Source organism: Pinus tabuliformis, chromosome 3_2, assembly GCF_031772625.1.
Source record: "Pinus tabuliformis cultivar Carrire ecotype Pingquan chromosome 3_2, CPIR1, whole genome shotgun sequence".
NCBI classification, from domain to species: Eukaryota; Viridiplantae; Streptophyta; class Pinopsida; order Pinales; family Pinaceae; genus Pinus; species Pinus tabuliformis.
This window is the reverse complement of record NC_142302.1, coordinates 44,473,251-44,496,096: the sequence shown is the minus strand read 5'-3', so window position 1 is coordinate 44,496,096 and position 22,846 is coordinate 44,473,251. Positions and strand designations below refer to the sequence as shown.

Here is a 22,846-nt window from a genome sequence, read left to right as displayed (position 1 = left end):
ACTGTAAAAGCTATTGGAGCATTGACTGAGCTAGCAAGCTGGATTGATGAATAAAGACAAGATATTTCAAAGGATTCATGTGCAGAGCGAAGTGTAGACAAGTATTTTCTCACGTTGTTGTTATCTCTTTAAGTTTTCATATTGTTGATCTAAATCTGGATGCCATAACTGGAAGTATTATATCAGAATTTGTTTAATTACACTCTGCTATAACAATTAGGCAAATCTATGTTTTCTACAGATAATCTAAGTTAAGGAATTCTTAATTGCTCCTTAGTTTAGGTTGTTTCTTTTAATCTATAGCAAAGGATTCTTAATTGCCCTTTGTTTCTGATTGCCCCCCTGTTCTTCGTTTCAATCCCAGTCTGAGAATTCTTAATTGCTCTCTCACCCTGGTTAAAACCTTTTCCATCCCTCTGGCCTAAAGACCTGCACTCTACTCTGCTATCTTGCCCTTTGAACATTCCCTTTAGTGAGTTGATCCAGTTCTGCTACCCTTCTTTTGACTCCATATGCCCAATGGTCTAGAGACATCATTCTATCCATCTGTTTAAAGATCCCCACCACCCAATCTTTCAATACAAATCAAAAACCCCCTGAACCTTTCAGAACTAGCCTAATATCCCAACAAAACAAAGCTAAATCATATAGAGAGAGCCCTCTTTGGACTTAGGTTGGCTAGAGCCTAAGCCTAAAAGTTGGTTTGTGGTTACCTCGGTCATTTTCTTTCTTCTTATAACTTCTAGAGAAAATTTTGAGTGATAACACCGGGGACATTGGTCCAAAAATAACGGTGTCATTTGGTGTGATTGTTTCTGTTTCCTTCAATTGTTGATCTGTAGTATGTTGAGAATGCACTAGTGTTTATTTTCAGTATTTACATTGTAAATAACTTGTTAAGTAATGGAACAAGTAGGTAGGAATAAATCAGATAAAGTGCATGGAGGGTTTCTAACTGGTAGACTTAGAAACTTCAACATGGTATCAGAGGGTGGTTGCAGATCACAAGAGAACTGAGGACATCAGCCGAGCAGAGCAATAGCAGCAGAAAACAGTTGTCCCAAGTGACAGAAGCTGTTTCTAGCAGAGCAGCAACAAGGGAAGTGTAACGCAGTGCTTGCATCATCAAGGGTGAGCCAGGAAGAGGCAGCGCAGAGGCTAAGGAAGGCAAAGGGAGCCTCACACAGAGCCACGCAGAAGCTAGGAGGTCTAACACAGTTGGTTGAGGAGCCGGGTTGCTGGTGCCAAGATTGCGCAGAGCCTAGGAGTTCTCACCTTGAGGTTGTTGGGGTTTAGAAGGCTGTGGGAACATTGCAGAGTGGAGCTGGTGAGGTATTGTAGTCAGAATAGTACCTGACAGGGCAAGGCCAAGAGGAGGGAGTTGCTACCCACTGTTTCTAGCCGAGAAACCCGGATCAATGGTGCAGTTGCACAGACAATCAAAGTAGGGGACATCTCGACATCGGCAGAAGGATTTCCAAGAGGGAAATCGAGACTCAAAGGGAGTCAGATCGAGAACTTCCAGGAGGGAAGTAGAAGAGCATCATGGCACTACATGGAGTAAGAGACCAGGACAGGCTGGACGGAGCGTCGAACTTCGCAGTCTGGAAGGTCATAATCTTATCCGTACTTGAGAGAAATCGTGTCAAGAACTTCGCCTTGAAGATTATAGCTATCCCAGTCGACCCAAATGATAACGACAAGTACGAGGAGGCAATGGCAAGGGCCAAGAGCATCATCCTTGACGAGGTCAAGGACCATGTAGTACCACATATTGCCGAGAAGGAAACAGCATATGAGATGTGGGAGGCCTTCAAGAAATTGTACCAGCATACTTCTGTGCAGAGAAGAATGTTACTAGAAAATCAGCGGAGGTCGTATCAGATGAAGAAGGGAGAACCAATTGACACCTTCCTCGAAGGACTGAATGAAATCCGAGATCAGTTGACTGCTATAGAACCACGTCGGATCAGGAATTGATGGCGAGGACAACCCTGAATGCTGTCTTAGAAGACTTGGAAGTATTTGTCCAGAGTATACTGGGCAGAGGGACACTTCCACCTTGGGATGAGATGTGGGTGGCGCTTCGCCAAGAAGAGATCAGACGACAGTCAAAGGCGGGAAGCAACAGTAAGGGGATCAAAGTCAAGTAGGAGGAGGAAAATGTTTCCCTAGCATCTGAGGGAAAGCAGGAAAGGCGGAAGAAGAAGGATCTCTCCAAGATCAAGTGCTTCCACTGTGGGGAGCTAGGTCATTATGCAACCCAGTGTCCAAGGAAGAAGAGTAATCGAGAGTCTTCCAAGTCTAAGGCAGTGCCAGTAAGGGCAGAGAAGGAAGTGTTGACAGACGATGATTGTGCCATGAGTGCACATGCACCACTTGAGCAGAAGTGCGGAGACATCGAGCTATAGTCAAGCAAACTACAGGCGATGAGGGGTAGGATCCTCGAGGTACCCATCCTCTTGGATTAGACCTTGATACGGGAGCCTCGAAGAGGCGTAGCAAGACTGGCTGATGTGGGTAGAGATGGATGGGGATGAAGCGGAAGAGAGAGCTATAGTGCAGGATTCCCAGGAGCAGGCTGCAACAGTGAGAGAGGCACGGGAGTGTTGCACCAGTGCAGGATGGCATAAAGAGGTGTGCAACGGTGCGAGATGCAGGGAGTTGTTGTAGCAGTGCAGAGGTTAGAGAGGGAGCACTTGTCAGCAGCAGAGGGAGCTTTAGCATCAGGAGGGTCTCTAGCCCAACAAAGGGGTCAGAGTTGGGAGATCAGTTACTTACTTCTCAGTAACTGAGTTGCAGTGCAGCAGTGGGTAGCACGATGCAGCATGATGAGAGGAGCTGCAGTGCAAATGGAGTGTTGGGAGAAAGGACCATCAGCAGCACGGATGCAAAGGAAGCTGTCGTACAGATGCAGCAATGGCAGTGGCAGAACCATGGGCAACAGTACAGGATACAACAGTGCATAGGATGGTGGGCAGCAGGCCGAGCATCAGCACAGGGACCGATGCTAGATGATCAGAGTAATACTCAGTGAGGAGTATTGCTAGAGCACAATCCTCGCTAAGAGGAAGTGTTGATTTGTGGTAGCATCAGATGTGCTCTAGCCACGAAATTTGATGGAGAGGTTGGGGCGCATCAGATCTCCAATACCCAGAAAGGGTTTGGGCAGATTCTAAACAGTTCAAGAGATATTAAAATAATTAATATTTTTAATGGAGTCCCTAAGTCCAAACTTAGGGAAATATGAAACTGTGTTAGAACGGTCTAAAAGACATGGATCAAACCAGATCTAATCTTAGCCATTGATTAGGGACTTAATCTCGGTCGTTGATATGTCAATGAGAAAAGTATAAGAGGAGGCTTGAGGGTCACTTGGAGAGTACACCAGAGTGATCAGTCATTCTATTCTCTAGAGCGAGGTTTGCTAAGAGAGATAGAATAAGTGATTGGAGTTGCAGCTGAGGGGCATTGTGTGCAGAGAGACAGAGAGGCAAAGATAGTGTCGGGAGAGCAGCGCAGGAGCCAGAGAGAGTGACGCAGTAGCAGCTAGGGCTCACACAGGGTCACATAGAGGAAGCTGGGAGCTGCGCAGTGCCTCTAAGAGGTTAGTGTTGTTGACGCAAAGGGCCAGAAGGCTGACACAGGGCCTCCTGAGGGTAACGCAGACCCATTGACGGTGACGCAAGGCCAGCATTGGCCAGAGAGAGGCTGACGCAGTCCAGAAAGGCAGACGCTGGGGTTTCTGGGGCAGATTGAAGCTAAGGAGCTGCCGGAAGGTTTATCCGAGGTTTCAGCCAGAACATTTGTCTCAGACTGAGAGGTACTACTGCCAAGGAAATTCTTTGTTGGGTAAGCCGGATTTGGCACCCAGATTGTACTCTGATATTACTTAATAAGAAAACCCTCAAATAGCTGCACTAGTTTTCCCACATTGGATTTTTCCAGGGACATTGGTCCAAAAATAACGGTGTCATTTGGTGTGATTGTTTCTGTTTCCTTCAGTTGTTGATCTGTAATATGTTGAGCATGCACTAGTGTTTATTTTCAGTATTTACATTGTAAATAACTTGTTAAGTAACGGAACAAGTGGGTAGGAATAAATCAGATAAAGTGCATGGAGGGTTTCTAACTGGTAGACTTAGAAACTTCAACAGGCTCTTCCTACATAACGAAGAATGGTTACAGGTTTTCCAAAGATCAAGTGGAGAAAAAGGAGTGTGCAAAGGGTGTGCACTTGGCAAGCAATCTAAGCCATGTTTCCTCACAGTGAGACTAGGTCTAAGGGAGTCCTAGACTAAGTGCACTCAGACATTTGTCGTCCTATTTCTATGGAGTCAATCATAGGGTCTTTGTACTTTCCAACATTCATAGATGATTTTTCCAGGAACACTTGGATGTTCTTCTTGAAGACCAAGGGTGAGGTCTTCGGTCAGTTTCAAGAGTTCAAAGCTCTTGTGGATATGTCATGTCCCTTCTCACAAACATTAGTCACAGGGTGCAGCTACACATTTTTGGCACAATTTTGACTTAGGAGGAGGACCCCACACTTCGACTTAGGAACTTTGGGGCAAATTCGACTTTATTTAGCAGCTAGTGGGATGTGGGGGCCACCCACATGGGGGAATTCGAACTTGGCCATTCGATATGCTTGGAGGGAAATCGAATGGGTGGATGGAGGGGCCCACATGAGGCTAAGGAGGCCCAAGGGAATATAAGGAGGGATCAACTCTCATTTTGGACTATCTTCTACATTTGCAAACAAACACTCACTTGTACGCTTTGTTGTTTAGCAAGTCTACCAGCTGTTTAGCCATAAATCTCACACGCGGGAGATTCAACCTCTACTTCGAGGGACCATCCATGCCCGCCCTAGGGAGACAGTTCTACAGGAGTTTCAGGGAGTCAGGGGAAGCAACACACTTCAGTCATCAGCGCAGAGAGGGAATTGCGTACTTCTAGGCAGCCATAAAACACGCAGAGGGAGTTGAAGACCAGCAGGGGATTCTTTGCTTGTTGGGAGATTCAGGAGCTGAGGGAGCAACATAGTGTAGGCATTTTCGCTGGAGTTTGCAGCTAGCTGAACCAGCACATCAGTCATTCACATTTTTGAGCAGAGGAACAGCGCAGAGGCCATCCAACAAAAATTCGTGGTGACTTGGGGAGCAGCTGATCTTGGCCAAGAGTCATCCGGGTAGTTAGGAGTTGGATAGCAGAGGTAAATCCAGCATTTGGGAGGAGTTTGCAGAGGGATTTGCAGGCAGTTTCCAGCAGGTCGAATCTGGCAGCCATAGCTGGGGAGAGGCTCCAAGGGGGTCGAAAAACCAAAGTCAAAACCAGCTAAATTCCCCTCTGGGTTTTTTGGGTTTTGCCCAAGGCATCCGGGGTTAAAAGCACAAAAACTTCTGGGTTGTTTTAGTGCATTTTCCATCCAATCGAAGGTCAGCAGTGCATCAGTTTTCTGGGGCAGCGCAATGCAGATTGGTGTGGCAGTTGGCCAGCCTTCAACTCAGCCATTTTCCCGCTTGGGGTTAGTCTTGCTTGTCCATTAGGACAAGCCCAGGTGCACCATTCTGATATATATTGTATTTTTCTTGCAAAATTCTAATAATATGGCTCAGCAGTTCCTTGTTTGCAGCATTTCCATGGGTGTCTAATATGTATTTCATCTTTATATTCTGTTGCACAGTTTTATTTGCTTTATATCACTTGTATTCCTTTTTAGGAACATTACAGTGGTATCAGAGTCTAGTTCTTGGCCCAGCTAGGGGATTGTCTCCTATGAGAGAAGGGGACCAGCAGAACATCACCTACCATAGGCAGAGGTACAGGAGCAAAGAAAGGGAGTTAGAGATTACTCGAGACATGAGCACAGGGGGGAAACAGTGGCCGAAGAGGAGGAAATGATAGATCCCAAGAGCAGGGAGGAGATGACTTTCGACAGCCTCCTGAGGGCCTTGAGTGACTTGGCCAAGGGGCAAAAAGACATGCTGGAGGAGATCAAGTCACACAACAGAGAAATGACCATGCCTAGAGGGTTTCTATATGGGGAACTTCCTGGGCCTCTCAGCCATTCGATCACCCCTCACGAGTAGCGCAACACCCTTCAGTCAGTGTGCCAACTAGGGCTACATTACCTTCTTTCGTGCCAGTGGCACAAATCAAGCCTGCAAGGGAGGAAGACCCTCCTTAGATGGGGGATTAATTCAAAGAGTGGCTGTCTATGGATGACAACTTCAAAGAAGCCCTCTCCTTCAAAGATTACAGCAAGCTCAAGCAAAGTGAGAAGAACAAGGGGTACGAAGGACAAGGGACCCAGAACTATGAGCTGCAGAGAACCATAGGGAGGATGTATTTCCCTACTTTTGATGGCACTGCCAAGTGCACGACCAGGGCTTGGGTTGAAGAGATGGACACATACTTTCAACTCAACCAGATGACAGAGAAAGAAGCCATTAAGATGGCCACGTTGCACATGGAGGGGGAAGCCCATGATTGGTGGTTTCATGGCTTGACCACCTTAGGGCATCCCCAAGTAGCTTCTTATGAGGACTTCACCCGAAGGGTGGTGGAGCATTTGATTAGAGGGATCTGGAGACTGGTTTCAAAGAGCTGACACAACTGTGCCAAACAGGCAACCCAGAGCAGTAATTTTCAGATTTTTTGCGGGTGTTAGTGGTGGTCCCAGATCTATCCAAGGCAAGGAGGGTGTATGCCTTCATTGGGGGCTTTGTTGAGCCCTTGTGTGGACTGGTGAAGTCGCCCAGACCCTCCACGTTGCAGGAAGAAGTCTTGTGTGCCAGAGATCTACAGGGGGCCATCCCCAAGACTAGAGCACCATTCACTACACGGACCCCTTTCCCACAGAAGGGGCATGATACTAGACCCCCACCGCCAAGGACCACACAAGGGAGGGGGCAATTAGATAAGGAGACACGGAAGGACCTCTGGAGGAGGAAGTTGTGCTTCACATGCAGAGAGCCCTAGGCACCTGGCCATAGGTGCACTGCAGGTAGAGCACACTACATTGAGGTCTTTTTTGACAGTGACCAAGAGGATGAGGTGGAGTAGGATTGTGGTGGGACAGATGGAGAGAGTCCGACAGACAGAGGGCCACCACCACCACCTCCACAGGGAGGGGCATCTCTTGCCCCAGCAAGAGGAGTCCTTGCTTCTTTATGCGGGATTCCTAAGTTTTTGACACTAAGGATCAGAGGCACTGTATAGGGACAGAGGGTGTCAGTGTTGGTGGATAATGGGGCTACCCACAATTTCATAGATGCCCAATTGGTCCAAAGGAGGGGCCTCACCACAGCAGAGTTCGAGGGTTTCTCAGTCCTAGTGCCAGGTGACCGTACCATCCAGTGCACTAGATATGTGCCCTCCTTGACAGTAGTTATGGGGAACTACTCGATGACGGACCACTTCTTTGTGGTCGATGTGCCAGACACCAACGTGGTGATGGGTGTCCAGTGGTTGTATTCCCTTGGGTGAGTCATGACGGATTGGAGGAAACCAAAGATGGAGTTCATTGGGCCAAATGGAAAACTGGTAGTCTTGAGAGGCATGCAGTCTTACCCACCTCAGACAGTTTCAGCCCACGAGATGGAGGCAGACCTACAACATGGGGACATTGCATGGGAAGTTGAGCTAAGGATCTCAGAGGCTAGGGGACAGGTGCAGCCACCACGAGTAGACATACAAGCTTTGCTAGATAGGTATGCAGTAGTGTTTGGGGACATTCCACCAGGGAAGCCACCAGATAGATGATTTAAGCACACCATTGAGTTGGAGTCGGGTGAACAGGTAGTTATCACTACTCCTTACAGGCATCCCAAAGCCTATAAGGATGAGATAGAGAAGGCCATCCAGGAGCTTCTTGCATTGGGCCATATCAGGCCAAGTTCCGGTCCTTTAACTTCTTCAGTGGTGTTCGTGAAGAAGAATGATGGAACCCTTCGAATGTGCATTGACTACCGAGCCCTCAACCAGAAGACTCTAAAAAACCAGTACCCTATTCCCCGCATTGACGAGATGATGGATGAGCTTAGAGGAGCCAAGTACTTCTCTAAGATTGCTCTGCGTTCAAGGTACCACCAGATGAGGATGAGGGATCAAGATATCCCTAAGACAGTTTTTCGGTGCCACTATGGGCACTTTGAGTTTCTGGTCATGCCATTTGGGCTGACCAACGCTCCGGCCACTTTCTAGTCATGCATGAACCATGTCTTCTGGGGACAATTGAGGAAGTTCGTGCTAGTGTTCTTTGATGATATTTTGATCTACAGCCGAACATGGGAGGAGCACCTCCAACACTTGGAGGAGGTATTACGCATTCTGGAGGAGCAACAATTTAATGCCAAGCTCTCCAAGTGCAAGTTTGGGTTGACAAAGATGCTCTACCTAGGGCATATCATTGGAGTAGATGGGGTGAAAGTCTACGAGGAGAAGATTTGGGCCATCCGGGATTGGCCAATACCCCGAGACATGACTACGCTGAGGGGCTTCTTGGGCATTTGCACCTACTACAGGAAGTTTGTCAAAGGGTTCTCGCAGCTGGCAACGCCTTTGACTGACTTGACTAAGAAGGGGGCCTTCGCATGGACTGATGGAGCACAGGTCGACTTTGATCGCCTCAAGGAGGTGATGAGTAGTTGCCCTGTTTTGGCACTTCTAGACATTTCTCAGCCATTCACGGGGGAGTGTGATGCATTTGGGGTAGGAGTTGGAGTGGTATTGTCACATGAGGGGCATCCCATAGTTTTCGAGAGTCGGAAGCTCCTACCGCATGAGCTACATATTCCATATATGACAAGGAAATGTTGACCATTATGCATGCATTGGCAAAGTTCCGCCAGTACTTGGTGGGCAACCAGTTCCGAATGAACACTGATCACAATAGTCTTCGACATTTCATGGGGCAGCAGAGCCTCAATGAAAGGCAACAGAGATGGGTCAGCAAGGTGCAGGCCTATGATTTTGACATAGAGTATATGTGGGGGAAGCACAATGTGGTGGCCGATGCTCTATCTCAGAGACTAGTTGGGTTATCTCTCATGAGCATCTGCCATGATTGGAAGGCTCAGTTGTTGGTGGAGTACTCCAAGGACAGGAGGGCATGCGAGGTATTGGAGGGGGCACATGCAAATGAGCATTACCATGTGATAGATGAGGTCATCTATTACAAGGGGCACATTTACTTAGTGCCCAACTCACAGTTGAGGGAGAGGGTACTCCAGGGAGCTCATGATTCAATCATTCACCACTGTCCGGACACCAAAGGTTCCGGAAGACTTATATGGTTGTTCGAGAGAGATTCACGTGGAAGGGCCTCAAGGAGGACGTGCTGCAGCATGTACGGGAGTGTGAGCCCTATCAACAGAACAAAGGGGTAGCTGACCCACCCTGCAGGATTGCTACAGCCACTTCCCATCCTGGAGGGGAAATGGGAAAGTATTTCGATGGATTTCATCACTGGGCTCCCCACAGTACAGGGGAAGGATTGCATATACGTAGTGGTCGATAGGTTGACCAAATTTGCCCACTTCTTCGCCATCCCCACTAGGTACACGGCTGCACAGGTTGTCGAGTTGTTCTTCCGGGAGGTTTTCAGACTGCATGGGCTCCCTAAGAACATAGTGAGCGACAGAGATAGCAGATTCATGGGTGGCTTTTGGCAGGAGCTCTTCAGGTTGGTTGGGACGGAGCTCACTCCTAGCACCAGTTATCACCCTCAGACAGATGGCCAGACGGAGAGAGTTAATCAGTGGTTGGAGGGGTACCTGAGGAACTATGTGACAGGTCAGCAGAGGACGTGGCTTTGATAGTTGCATTTGGGCGAGTACAACTACAACACCACACACCACATGTCCGTCAGTATGACTCCTTTCCATGCTCTTTATGGATATGATGCACTGACTTTAGCTGATATTGTTTTTGGAGACAGCTGAGCCCCAAAGGCCAAAGACTGGGTCCAAGAGAGCCAATATATCCTCAAGGCTCTCAAGGATAATTTAGTGGCAGCCCAAAATCAGCAGAAACTTTACGCAGACCGACACAGGACAGAGAGACAGTTTGAGGAGGGGGACTTGGTATACCTCTAGCTGCAGCCTTACAGGAAGTCTACGCTGAAACATAATGGGGCCTAGAAGCTACAGCAACACTTCTATAGGCCCTACCGGGTGACTAGAGGAGTTGGGGAGGTGGCTTATGAGCTAGCGTTGCCTCAAGGGAGTAGGATCCACAATGTGTTTCATGTCTCATGCCTAAAGAAGGTGTTGGGACAACAGGTGACGGCAGCAGCTGATCTACCCCCACTGGATGATGAGGGCCACTTGGTGTTGGAACTAGAGGCCATTTTGGAGAGCAGGGAAAGGAGACTGAGGAGCAGGACCATGAGGGAGTTCTTGGTACGCTGGAATAACTTGCCAGATGAGGATGCCACCTGGGAGGGTGAGCACATATTGGAGCACCCAACTTTGAGGTTGCTTGAGGGCAAGCAACATTTGGGAGGGGAGGATTGTCATGTCCCTTCTCACAAACATTAGTCACAAGGTGCAGCTACACATTTTTGGCACAATTTTGACTTAGGAGGAGAACCCCACACTTCAACTTAAGAACTTTGGGGCAAATTCGACCTTATTTAGTAGCTAGTGGGATGTGGGGGCGACCCACATGGGGGAATTCGAACTTGGCCATTCGATATGCTTGGAGGGAAATCGAATGGGTTGATGGAGGGGCCCACATGAGGCTAAGGAGACCCAAGAGAATATAAGGAGGGATTAGCTCTCATTTTGGACTATCTTCTACATTTGCAAACAAACACTCACTTGTACGCTTTGTTGTTTAGCAAGTCTACCGGTTGTTTAGCCACAAATCTCACACGCTGGAGATTCAACCTCTACTTCGGGGGACCATCTGTGCCTGCCCTAGGGAGGCTGTTTTACAAGAGTTTCAGGGAACCAGGGGCACCAACACACTTCAGTCATCAGTGCAAAGAGAGAAGTTCGTACTTCTAGGCAACCAGGAAACACGCAGAGGAAGTTGAAGACCAGCAGAGGATTCTTTGCTTGTTGGGAGATCCGGGAGCTGAGGTAGAAACATAGTGTAGGCATTTTCACTGGAGTTTGAAGCTATCTGTACCAACACATCATTCATTCGCATTTCTAAGCAAAGGAACAATTCAAAGGCCATCCAGCAAAAATTCGTGGTGACTTGGGGAGGAGCTAATCTTGGCCAACAGTCATCCGGGTAGTTAGGAGTTCGATAGCAGAGATAAATCCAACATTTGGGAGGAGTTTGCAAAGGTATTTGCAGGAAGTTTCCATCAGGTCAAATCTGGCAGCCATAGCTGGGGAGAGGCTCCAAGGGGGTCAAAAAACCAAATTCAAAACCAGCTAAATTCCCTTCTGGGTTTTTCTGGGTTTTATTCAAGGAGTTCGGGGTTAAAAGCACACAAATTTATGGGTTGTTTTAGTGCATTTTCTAGCTAGTCGAAGTTCAATAGGGCAGTAGTTTTCTGGGGCAACACAGTGCAAATTGGTGCAGCAGCTGGGCAGCCTTCAGCTCAGCCATTTTCCCACCTAGGGTTCATCTTGCTTGTCCATTAGGACAAGCCTAGGCTCACCATTCCGATATATATTGTATTTTGCTTGTAGAATTCTAATAATATGGCTCAACAATTCCTTGTTTACAGCATTTCCATGGATGTTTAATGTGTATTTCATTTTTATATTCTATTGCACAGTTTTATTTGCTTTATATCACTTGTATTCCTATTTAGGAACATTACAGGATAACTAGACTAGGAAGAAGATTAAAGAATTTTACACGGAAGCAAGGATTAAAAAGGAGCTCATGGTACCTTACAACCCTCAGCAAAATGAGGTTGTCAAGAGGAAAAACAAGAACATAATGGAGGCACCAAGGGAAATGATTTATGACTAGGAATTGCCTATGTTTTTTTGGGCGGAGGCCTACAATACAATTGTTTATGTGTAGAACAAGAGTCCTCATAGGATATTGGAGGATGTGAACCCTGAGGAGATGTTTACAGTAGTGAAATCGGATGTGAACCATTTGCGCACCTTTGGTAGTCCAGTGTACATCTATGTTCCCACGGAAAACAGGACTAATTTAGAGCCCCTATCAAAGAAGGGGATATTTGTTGGTTACAGTAAGGTCTCAAACGCCTACCAAGTCTACATTTTAGAATAGAGGAAAGTTGTATTTTGTCAGAATGTCAGATTTCTTGAGGGCGAGACCTTTAGGAGGTCTCAAGAGAGTGAGCCAGCAAGGGTAGAGGATCAGGAACAAGAGGCACCTAAGGCTAAGCAGGAACATAGCCTGTAGATCTAGAGGAGGAGCGAGGTGCTCCTTTAAGCTCTACCAGGAGGCAAGCGAGATGGGTCGAGCAGACATTGAGGGATGTTGAGGAGCATGTCAAGGATCCTAGCAACACCTTCAGGAAGAGCAGAGCACTAGCAAGATTTTCTAATTATTTGGCCTTCTCAAGCAACATTAGTGAGCTTGCACCTTCCACTTTTGAGGAGGTTGCAAATGTGTAGGTCTAGAGGAATGCCATGGTGGAGGAGTATAGCTCCATCATGAGGAATGATATATGGGACATATTGTGGAGACTAGAGGGAAAGTTTGTGGTCACTTCTCGATGGATATATAAGACCAAATATGCGACTGATTATAGTGTTGAGAAGTATAAAGCGAGGTTCATGGTGAGAGGGTTCTCTTAGAAGGAGAGAGTGGATTATGAGGAGACATTTGCACCTGTCGTCATATATTCATCCATTAGAGCAATTATGTCCATTGCTTCAGAGATGGGGTGGAGGATACATCAGATGGATGTGAAGATTGCATTCCTCAACGGGGTGATTGAGGAGAAGGTGTATATTGAGCAGCCTCAAGGCTTCGAGGTGCATGGGAGAGAGTCTCATGTATGTAGGTTGTGTGAAAATTTCATCTATTGAAGTAATTAGAAATTATTCTCCTAATTGTTAATCTAATGTAACAATTTATTTGCATGTACCATTAGGGGACTTTTGAGGTCTAAAATGGGCCTCCTAAGAAAAATGTACAACCAAATAAACTTTATAAGAACCAATAGGATTCAAGATGATGATGTCAACCACGGGGGATGATTCACCATTTTTGGAGTAAAAAAGTAAAAGGATTAAAAAATAATAAAATAATAAAACAACTTTTTCAACTTGTATCTTCAACTTATCTCCCTAAGGTTTTACTCAAATTTTGAGCGGGAGTACTCATTGGATGCAAAATCTAATTCCTCATCCAATGAGTACCCATGTTGCATACTTTCGATGGACCCTGCAATCATGTTTTTCATGTATTTCTCAATTTTCGTGTAGCAGGATCCATCGAAAGTATGCAACATGTGTATTCCTTGGATGAGAAATCAAATTATGCATCCAATGAGTACTCCCGCTCAAAATTTGAGTAAAACCTTAGGGAGATAAATTGAAAATATGAGTTGAAAAAATAGTTTTTTCTTTTTGCCCTCTAAAATTTGATGATGTCATCTAATCTTATTTTATTATTTCCACTATTATTTTATAACTTCCTTAGGAGGCCCATTTTAGACCTCAAAAATTCCCTAATGAAACAACGAATAATACTCTGCTGCAATTTTCACCATAAAATACTACGGAAAATAAAATACTGGAAACTGAAAAATTCTAACGCACACAAAAATTTAACATGGTTCTTTTTGGATAATTGTCCCTGTAAGAACCCAACTTGGGAAAATCAGTGCAGCAAATGAGGGTTTTGAAATCCATCCTTGTCAGCATTGTTCGAAGCAGCTGGAAGACAACGATCATGATCTCTGCTTGGAAGACCGATATTGAATTATATGCGGGTCCGATATCTCTATTAAAGCAGTCCCACGAATTCTGTGTTGCCAAAAAACCAGTCAGACGGCCAGTTCGTGAAGGCATGAGCCAAGATCATCCTCTAGAGATAGGAAACCGACTACCAATCCTTTATCGAGCCTGAAAATTTATTTTGAGCCGTCAATCAAATAGCCGAAATTCAAGCAGATTTGTAATGTGAAAGTCAAATTGTTTGCAAAGGATGGCAGTGCAGTGCGCCGCCACACTCCAAGAGGGATTGATTCACTCGCCCAGATTGCCACTAACGAAAGAAGGATGTAATACATTTCTTATCCAAGAAGTCGATAGCAGTTAAAGGGGGACATTTGAGTACATCGGTTGTGTCTCGGAAATGTTAACTAGAGTTATTTTGTTGCCAAGATATTTTCCTTCAGCAATTTGCGGCGGCAGAAAAGCAACATTGCAGGGGTTGAGCACTGCCAATATGTTGTGCGGACAATAGTGCAGGCTCTACCTTTGGGAAGAAGCTTGAGATTTTAGAAGTCATGGCCATGGTCAAAACATATGAATTCATGTTTGATTTGGAGTGTGATGACTTGATTCATAATATGTTCCAATGATTCTGCAGCATCAGGAAACATCATCCTGACACAATCATAGCACACATGCAATCCATTTTGTCCTCATGTATTGGAGGCCATGATGCCATTTGCAAAATATTGCGGACTAGATCGTTGGCCATTTGGAGGACAAAACAATTGGTCTCACCTGTTGCTTATGAACTAGCTAAAAGGTTGGTTGAGCAGAACATTGGGTTGTTCCAAAGACAGTTAACTAGGGAGGAGTTGCTCAGGTATGGAGGATCATGCAACAAGAATGAGTTAAGGAGGAAGGGACTTTGCTTCATCTGCAAGGGACCTTGGAGACCTGATCACTCATGCTTGAGTAACACTGAGGAGATGACAGAGGTAGAGCAGGAGGAGATTCCTTCTGACTTTCAGGGTGAGGATTCTACTTTGGACGAATCCATGTGTTCATACGAGGATGCCTTTGAGGAGCTTGAGTCATGTGGAGTTGTTGACAACAGACCCGATTTCTATTGCAGTGTGTATGATGAGCAATCAGTGGACCCTATGGGAGACATTCAAGATGATGAGTCACCAGTGATGATTCAACTTGAGCAGCATATGGTGGAGCATGAGTCAGCTGAGGAGGAGGATGTGCACAGTATGCATGATGACCTTTTTGGGGAGACCAAGTTGGAGGTTCATATTGAGCCCGTGATGGACGAGGAAGAACAACCACCCTTAGGGCCAACCATTGATGAGGAGCACACAAATGCACAGACAACACGCATGGTGGCAGTATTTGCAAACACTTGTCCTCAAGAGGTGTTGGAGGTTGACAGGGTAGTTTTGCAGGAGGCTAGTAGACAGTAGGAGCATGGAGTTTTTGGTCAAAGGAGGGAGGAGTTGTTGGATATGGTGGTGCATCCATCTTTGGGTGGACCCACTAATGAGGTGTGGGAAGATGCACAGGCAACTGGCATATCTACAATACTTTCAGGGAGAAACCCTCTCCAGGAGTACATAGATAAGGCTTGCAGCACAGGGCGGCCACTTGTACCCATTACAGAGAGAGAGGCAGGGTTTTCTCTATGGATATTGTTGATTGACAACACAGGGTTTCGTGAGTGGGTGACGGAGCAACATAGGGGAGTTATCACATATACAAGTGCCTATGCATTCGATCCTTCCCATAGGATGGATTGGCAAGAGTTCATGAGTTGGTATCCTTTTGATGGAGTATCATCCTTAGTCTAGGGCACAATACAACAGGGGCCCTTAGATGAGAGGGTTACTACATGTTTCAGTGGGCAGTGGGATGTGGACCGACAGTTCATTAGTATTTCATTAGCACTAGCCTGCATCAACAGAGTGGGGTTGACCTCGGCCTATGCTCGAGGTTGGATTGGAGAGAGGTGATGAGTTGGTATTCGCTTAATGTAGCAACAACTATAGCTGGAGACAGAGCATAGTCCGAGCCATGGGACTTGGGCAATGATTAGCCATGGTGGCATTGGGATCTAGGTCGATCTACTAGTAGCAGATTGAGTCAGAGATGGGCATGGGATCTAGGTATTGGGGAATCCAATCATGTTTGGATTGCTTGGAGGCAGGACATGGACGAGTGGTTCATATGGGATACTGGTATCAGTTTGCAGATGCCTCTACAGTGTACGGTTGCGGATTGCTTAAGGCCAAGCAATCTTGGGGCGGGAGGATTTATAATGTTCCCATTTTTTTTTCCTCCATAGTACAGCCAGGGTGGATATCCAGGGCAGGGAATGGCTAGGTCATTGGAGCAGGTTTATGTCATCAGGGGTTCCAAGGGAGTTTTGAGAAGATTTTATGGGATCTGATGGCATTCGCTTGGCATATTTCATCATCCGCACAGTTTGCCTTTCGTTCCGTCGCATTCCGACAACTTTAAAAAATTAGCATTATTATGGGGCCTAACTTAATTAATTATGCTGAAGTTGACATTCCAGGGACATTAATTGATGGAACACCTCAGTGTAATAGCTTGTTAGAACCAGAACGAGAAGATCTACAGGATGGGACGCTGAGAAGTGACTTCCAGTGGTTAGCGAGACTATGTTAATTTTGTAGCATCGGATGTGTTCTAGCCACGAAATTTGGTGGAGAGGCTAGAATACATGAGATCTCTAAAATCCAGAAATCGTTTCTAAAAATTCTGCCTAGAAATAACTTAATTAGATTATTAACCCGTTTTAAAATATTTCCTATGTCTAAAATTACAGAATATGCTTAATTAATCACTATTAATTAAGTCAAGGTGAGAATCATCTAGAAACTCACATGGATCGATCCACAGATGATCCTAGCAATCGATTAAGTTTTAATCTTGGTCGTTGGTCCTCCAACAAAGGATTATAAGAGGTGGTTGATGTGGTGATGAAGAAGACACTTCAGTAGTTCGATTTCTTGGCAGATCGATTTTCAGAGTAGTAGCAGACAGTTTCCAGAGAGAGAGCTAGAGATCGAAGCTGAGAGAGAGGGGCAAAGACAGTGAGGCTGGAGGAGGCATTCCAATTCCAGCTTGTGCAATTATAGAGAGTAAGAAGAGCCACAGAGAGGCTGATGCTAGGGAAGCGCAGCAGCCTCTAGAGGCAAGATCAATTTGCTGAGAGAAAAGATGTCTTAAGTTCCAGAGGTCGGGAAGGAGTCCCAGAGTGTCGTAGAAACATCTTTCTGGCCAACAGAACGCAGGAAATCTTCATCAGAGACCAGTCATAGACTTGATGTCTAGCAGGCTGCGTAGAGCAGTGCAGAGACTGACGCAGAGGGTCGGAGGGCCAAATTTCTGAAGGCAAGTCGTGGCGGGAGTTTCCCTGTGGGGTGAGGAAAATTCCTCACTAGATTTTTTCCAGTATTTTTCTCTCTAGGATTGACAAATTTCAGCATCCAGTTGTTCTCAGAATTTCTCACTACTACATAATAATAAAACCCTCAGTTGTTGCACTGATTTTCCCAAGTTGGGTTTTTTCGGGGACTTTTGTCCAAAAATAATTGTGTTATTTATATGTGTGTGCTAGCATTTCTCAATTTCCAACACATTATTTTTCCGTAGTTTTTATTGTAAAGGTTGCAGTGTATTTATTTCAATATTTGTCGTAGCAGATAAAGTGTTAATTACTTAACAATTAGGAAAATAATATCAGTCGTTACAATAAGATTCTGGTATTGGAATTTTCACATGGTATCAGAGCATAGTTGATTAGCGGGAGAGCTCAGAGGCAAAAAGAAGGAACTTCACTGCTAAGTGTGGGAAGCAGGCCGAAATTCCCAAGGGCAGCGCAGTCTTTTTCCAGGAATCCAAGTTGCTTGAGCAAGACCAATTTTTCTGAGGGGCAGAAAAAATCGATCCTTCCAAATCGAGTGATTCCAGAGGCAGAGGGAGCAACTCAGATTTTTCGTTGGCCAGATCTCTAGCTGGATGCAGATGGTTTTGCAACAATTCGCAAGAGCAGAGCCAACATGGGGGGTGGAAGAGAGAAGAACACACACAAAGGGAAAATTTCACTCAGGGAACTTCAAGTCTCAAGAAGTTCAATTTTTCCTTGCAGATTAGCAGTAGTTGTGAGCAGGTCTTCTCACTCTAGAGGGGAATGAGAATTGCAGAGCAAAAAACCAAGCAAAGGGAGAGAGGGAGATTTTCGAGGTTTATTTTCTCCGATTTTGGGTTTCTTGATTTTGCAGCTCTGTAGGGATGGTCATACGAGATTGCTAGAGGAGGCCGTGCAAGTTAGCCAGAATGCAGATGTGGGCAGCAGATCAACTTGCAGTAGTCGAGGTAGATGTCGGAGGAAGTGCAAGTTGTCTAGTGTGAGCTGCAAAGAAAGTAAGGGTCCCGGCCAGGGACTAGGATCGAAAGGAGATAGTAGGGAACCAAATCCAGGTTGAGGAGGAGTATGAGACTTCAGTGTGCTAGATGGGCGAGGGTCAAATGCAGTTGCAACAAGGATATCATTCAAATCCGTTCCATTTTGTTGTAGCGGGACCATCACCTTTGCTACACGAGCCCACAGTATCATAGTATCAGATTCAGTGTCAGTAGGCGTTGTCAATCATTTAGATGGCAATTGCAAATCTAGTTGCGGTCAGTTCCCGGGAGACAATTGCAGAGCTAGATGCAGTGACACAGGTAGTGTGAATTGCCCAGTTGCAGTATGCAGGTGCAGTTCTAGCTAGGAGATTTCCAACATAGAACTACACAGTCCAGTTTCCAATGTAGGAGGACAGTGCAAGTAGCCAGGAGGGAGTAGAGAGATTTCCCATAGGGAAATCGAGACTTAGAGGGAGTGTAGCTTCAGAGGGAGCGGCCCTATGGAAGCTAGTCCTTCAAGATTTGAGGAGATCATACTCATTATTGCAATTTTTGCAGCATCAGTGCAGAAGCATCAGCAGAGCAGTAGTAGTAGCAATATGAGTAGATCAGACTTCGCTATGTTTACCGATATACCTCCAGGAGTGAGGTGGGGTGACTTGGTGTTGTAGCCCCAGAGCGCTACAGTTGGGCAAGATCCTTGAGGAGTCCACCTTATGGATCATTACCTAGCTACTGGGGCCCACAGTATTCAATAGTAGTATTGATCAGTGGCAGCGGATGCAGTCAAAGACCAAGTGACAATTGCAGAGACTAGTAGCAATCAAATGCCGAGGAGCGCAGTGCAGAGTTGGCAACAGTGTAGTTGGCATAGTGAAAAGTCAGCAACAACGCAAATCCTTTAGTGATAGTGTAGATGCTAGTAGTTGTCAGAGACTCGGGAAACAAATGCATCATATTGATCACAGTTGATTTAGTATTTTAGATGCTTTTTAGTTGCAGATGTTGCAGTTGCAGCAACAAAAGATGAGAGGAAGTTCCAGTGCAAGTGCAGTGTTGGCAGAAATATAGCAAGGTCAACAGCAACACAAATGTAGCGTATATCAGAGTTTCACAGTGGTTGGTGGGCAACATGGCTAGACATCAATAGCATGATAAGAGATGATGCAGAGACATTGTGTTGTGACGGGGAGTGCAACATTAGAACACATTCCTCGCTAAGAGGAAGTGTTAGTTTTTGTAGCATCGGATGTATTCTAGCCACGAAATTTGGTGGACAGGCTAGAATACATGAGCTCTCCAAAACCCAGAAATCATTTCTAGAAATTTCGCCTAGAAATGACTTAATTTGATTATTAAACAATTTTTAAATATTTCCTAAGTCTAAACTTACGGAATATGGTTAATTAATCAATATTAATTAATTCAATGGGAGAATCATCTAGAAAATGATTCTGGAAAATCACACGGATCGATCCAGAGATGATCCTGGCCATCGATTAAGTTTTAATCTTAGTCGTTGGTGCTCCACCAGAGGATTATAAGAGAAGGTCAATTTGGTGATGGAGAAGACATTCAGCAGTTCGATTTCTTAGCAGATCGATTTCTAGAGTAGCAGCAGTCAGTTGCCAGAGAGAGAGCTAGAGATCAAATCAGTGAGAGAGGAGCAGAGACAATGAGGTTGGAGGAGGCATTCCAAATCCAGCAAGTGCATTTGCAGAGAGGCAGAAGATCCACAGAGAGGCTGAGGCTAGTGCAGCATAGCAACCTCTAGAGGCAAGATCGATTTGTTGAGAGGGAGAGACGTCTTAAATTCCAAATGCTGGTAAGGAGTCCCAGAGTGCCAGAGAAGCATCTTTCCAGCTAGCAGAAGATAGAACGACTTCATCAGAGACCAGTCAAAGGCTTGATGTCCAGCAAGTTGCGCAAAGTAGCGCAAAGGTTGACGCAAATGGTCGGAGGGCCGAATTTCTGAAGGCAAGTCATGCCGGGAGTTTTCCAAGTCGTGGGGGGAGTTTGCCTCAGAATTTCTCACTGGTGCATGATAATAAAACCCTCAGCTGCTACACCGGTTTTTCCAAGTTGGTTTTCTCCAGGGACCTTTGTCCAAAACTAATTGTGTTATTTATATGTGTGTGTGATAGCATTTCTCAGTTTCCAGTGCATTATTTTTCTGCAGTTTTAATTGTGAAGGTTGCAGTGTATTTATTTTGATTTGTCGTAGGAGAAAAATTGTTAATTAATGAAAAATTAGGAGAAATAATATCAATTGCTGTAATAGGATTCCGGTATTGGAATTTTCACATAGTATGGTGGCCAATTTACCATTTTCCCACATTAAAAAGATATTTTAGTTGAAGGAAATGTGCTCAATGATTAAAATAATAATAAAATAAGAGTTTCTAGAGGGGTCCATCAGATCTATAAAAAGAGGAGGCCATTAGAGGACATCTTGGATTTGATATTTGTTCTTGTATGAGAGGTTGGGAACTCGGTTCTCTACTTTCTTGGTAGCCCTAGGATGGAAATCCTCGGGTGATTTAGTGAGATTGGGCGAGCACCCATCTCCCCTTGGTGAATTCATCCAGAATTCACAAGAGAGCTTAGCAGTGATAGTTTAGTTCGCTTTTGGAGGTCAGTGTAGTGTAGCAGATTATCTTGGAGGCCAACATTCATCTCAGCTGTTTTGGTTGTATACACATGTAACCATAGTTTATCCATTATAATAAAAGTTGAGAATTTTCATGCTCATTGTGTCATTGGATTGCAGTGCTCTGTTTGTTTTATTTTACATGACAATCTTCTGTTAAATGAATGACAATTTAATGGTGAAATTTGGGTTAAGTTCGATCCTTGCAAATTTAGCAAAATATCCCATTTGGGACATTACAGAAACATTCCATGTAGATCATTTCCAAAACGGCATCACTCATTAAGAAAGTGCCTTGATTACAAGGGCCCAGGTTTTTTATATCAGTGGCTTTGGGAGATAATGTACATTTATGGATGCCAAGGATTTGTCTTCACTTCCCTTCAAAGAGAAAACGCACATAAAATTAAAAAATCTATAGGGGATGCACTGGAAAAATTCTAGTTTGCAAGTATGAAATACTTCCAAATGTAAGGTTGTGCATGTGGAGCTCAAAGAGAGGAAGAATCATATCATCATAGGGAAATAAAGTCTCTCTTTTGTTTTCTAGTAGAGGAGATTCTTATGACAAATAAACCTCCAAGGAGAGAGTGAATATGTTTGGAAGAGCTTTCTGCTCATACTTTAGCTCAGTTTCCATGTCCATTGCAGATTCACTTGGACTCCTTGGTTGTATTTTACTGCGTTGTCAAGGGTTTACCCATTCTAGGTTTAATGCCACAACATTTTTATTTGTTAGTGTTGCATTTTGCTTTCTTTTTTTAGGAGGAGACCTGAGATGCCCTACACACTCTTTATCTTGATATTTTTACTTCTTGTGGTTCCAAGTCCCATTCAGCTATTTTTGTCATTAGTGGGCATTAATATAATTCATTTAATTCCTTCTTTCTTTGTAAGTTGGCTACGGCTCTCTTACTATTTTATTGCTGCTCAAATTTCACAAATTCAGTTTATAATCTGAATGGAAACCAGTATCACTATTTCGATAATATCGTTACTACATTTATTATATTGAACTCAGGTTAGAAGCAATGAGTGGCCTCAAAAAGCCAAGAAATTCACAAGCAATATAGGTTTTTAGTAATGGAATAACAATTTTTGCTTGAGAGTGGCATACCTTGGTTCTTATCAAGATGATAGCTAGGAGGAGTATAATTGCACGAATCCCAATATTCCCCAACAGCAAACATGGGGGTCGATGCCTCGATATATTCTTTCACAAATTTTGCTGCATAACTGAAAATGAAACAATCCACACCTCAAGATGATGATTCCAGGAATACTATGATCTAGGCAACACAATTAGAAATTGAAGCACATTAAGCTGATGCTCATATTTTTATGAAGCTTAGATAGAACATTCCATTGAATATAGTTTCAGGTTAAATTTTCCATACCCCTTGGCAAAGTCAAATCGAAAATCTTGAAAACCAACACTTTTCCGAAGCCACCTTAACCAATCTTTGATGTCTTTGCGTACAAAATCTTGGGTGTGATCAATGTTTGGTACTCCATGAAAATTATCCCCTGTGCTCCAGTTTCCCTGCAGGCATTCAAAATGAGAAACAAAATAATATAACAGAAATATGAGAAAATATAATATTGAATATTATCTTTGTTTGGAAAATTATCATTGGCTAGCATGTTGTAGGGATTGTGTTGGAGTCACTAGCATGTTGTAGGGATTATGCCCTATGGTTTGATAGTAGTTGATTTTGGAATTTTCCAAACAATGTTAGTGACTCGATATAATTTTGGTTTGAGAAAAAAAACAGAATAACATTTCAAATCCCTTCCAGATGTCAAAATTTTACAACCTTATTCTTTCCAGGAAATTAATATTGAAACATGAAAGGGGCTTGTAGATGAGAGGAACATGTCTAAGAAATATTTCTTCAGGGAGAAGATAATCAGACAGAAG

General features: G+C 44.5%; 1 protein-coding gene across 2 annotated transcripts in view; it reads right to left on the bottom strand.

Moving 5' to 3' along the window:
* The window catches only part of LOC149179730 (putative alpha-amylase 2), a 284,569-nt gene that overhangs the window by 75,585 nt on the left and 186,138 nt on the right, over positions 1–22,846 (bottom strand). For both annotated transcript variants that reach the window (XM_089415780.1, XM_089415781.1), the window contains 2 exons: positions 22,323–22,468; positions 22,043–22,161 (listed from right to left, as the gene is read on the bottom strand). In XM_089415780.1, coding sequence (XP_089271906.1) covers positions 22,043–22,161; positions 22,323–22,468 — 265 coding nt within the window. The remainder of the gene's footprint in view (positions 1–22,042; positions 22,162–22,322; positions 22,469–22,846) is intronic.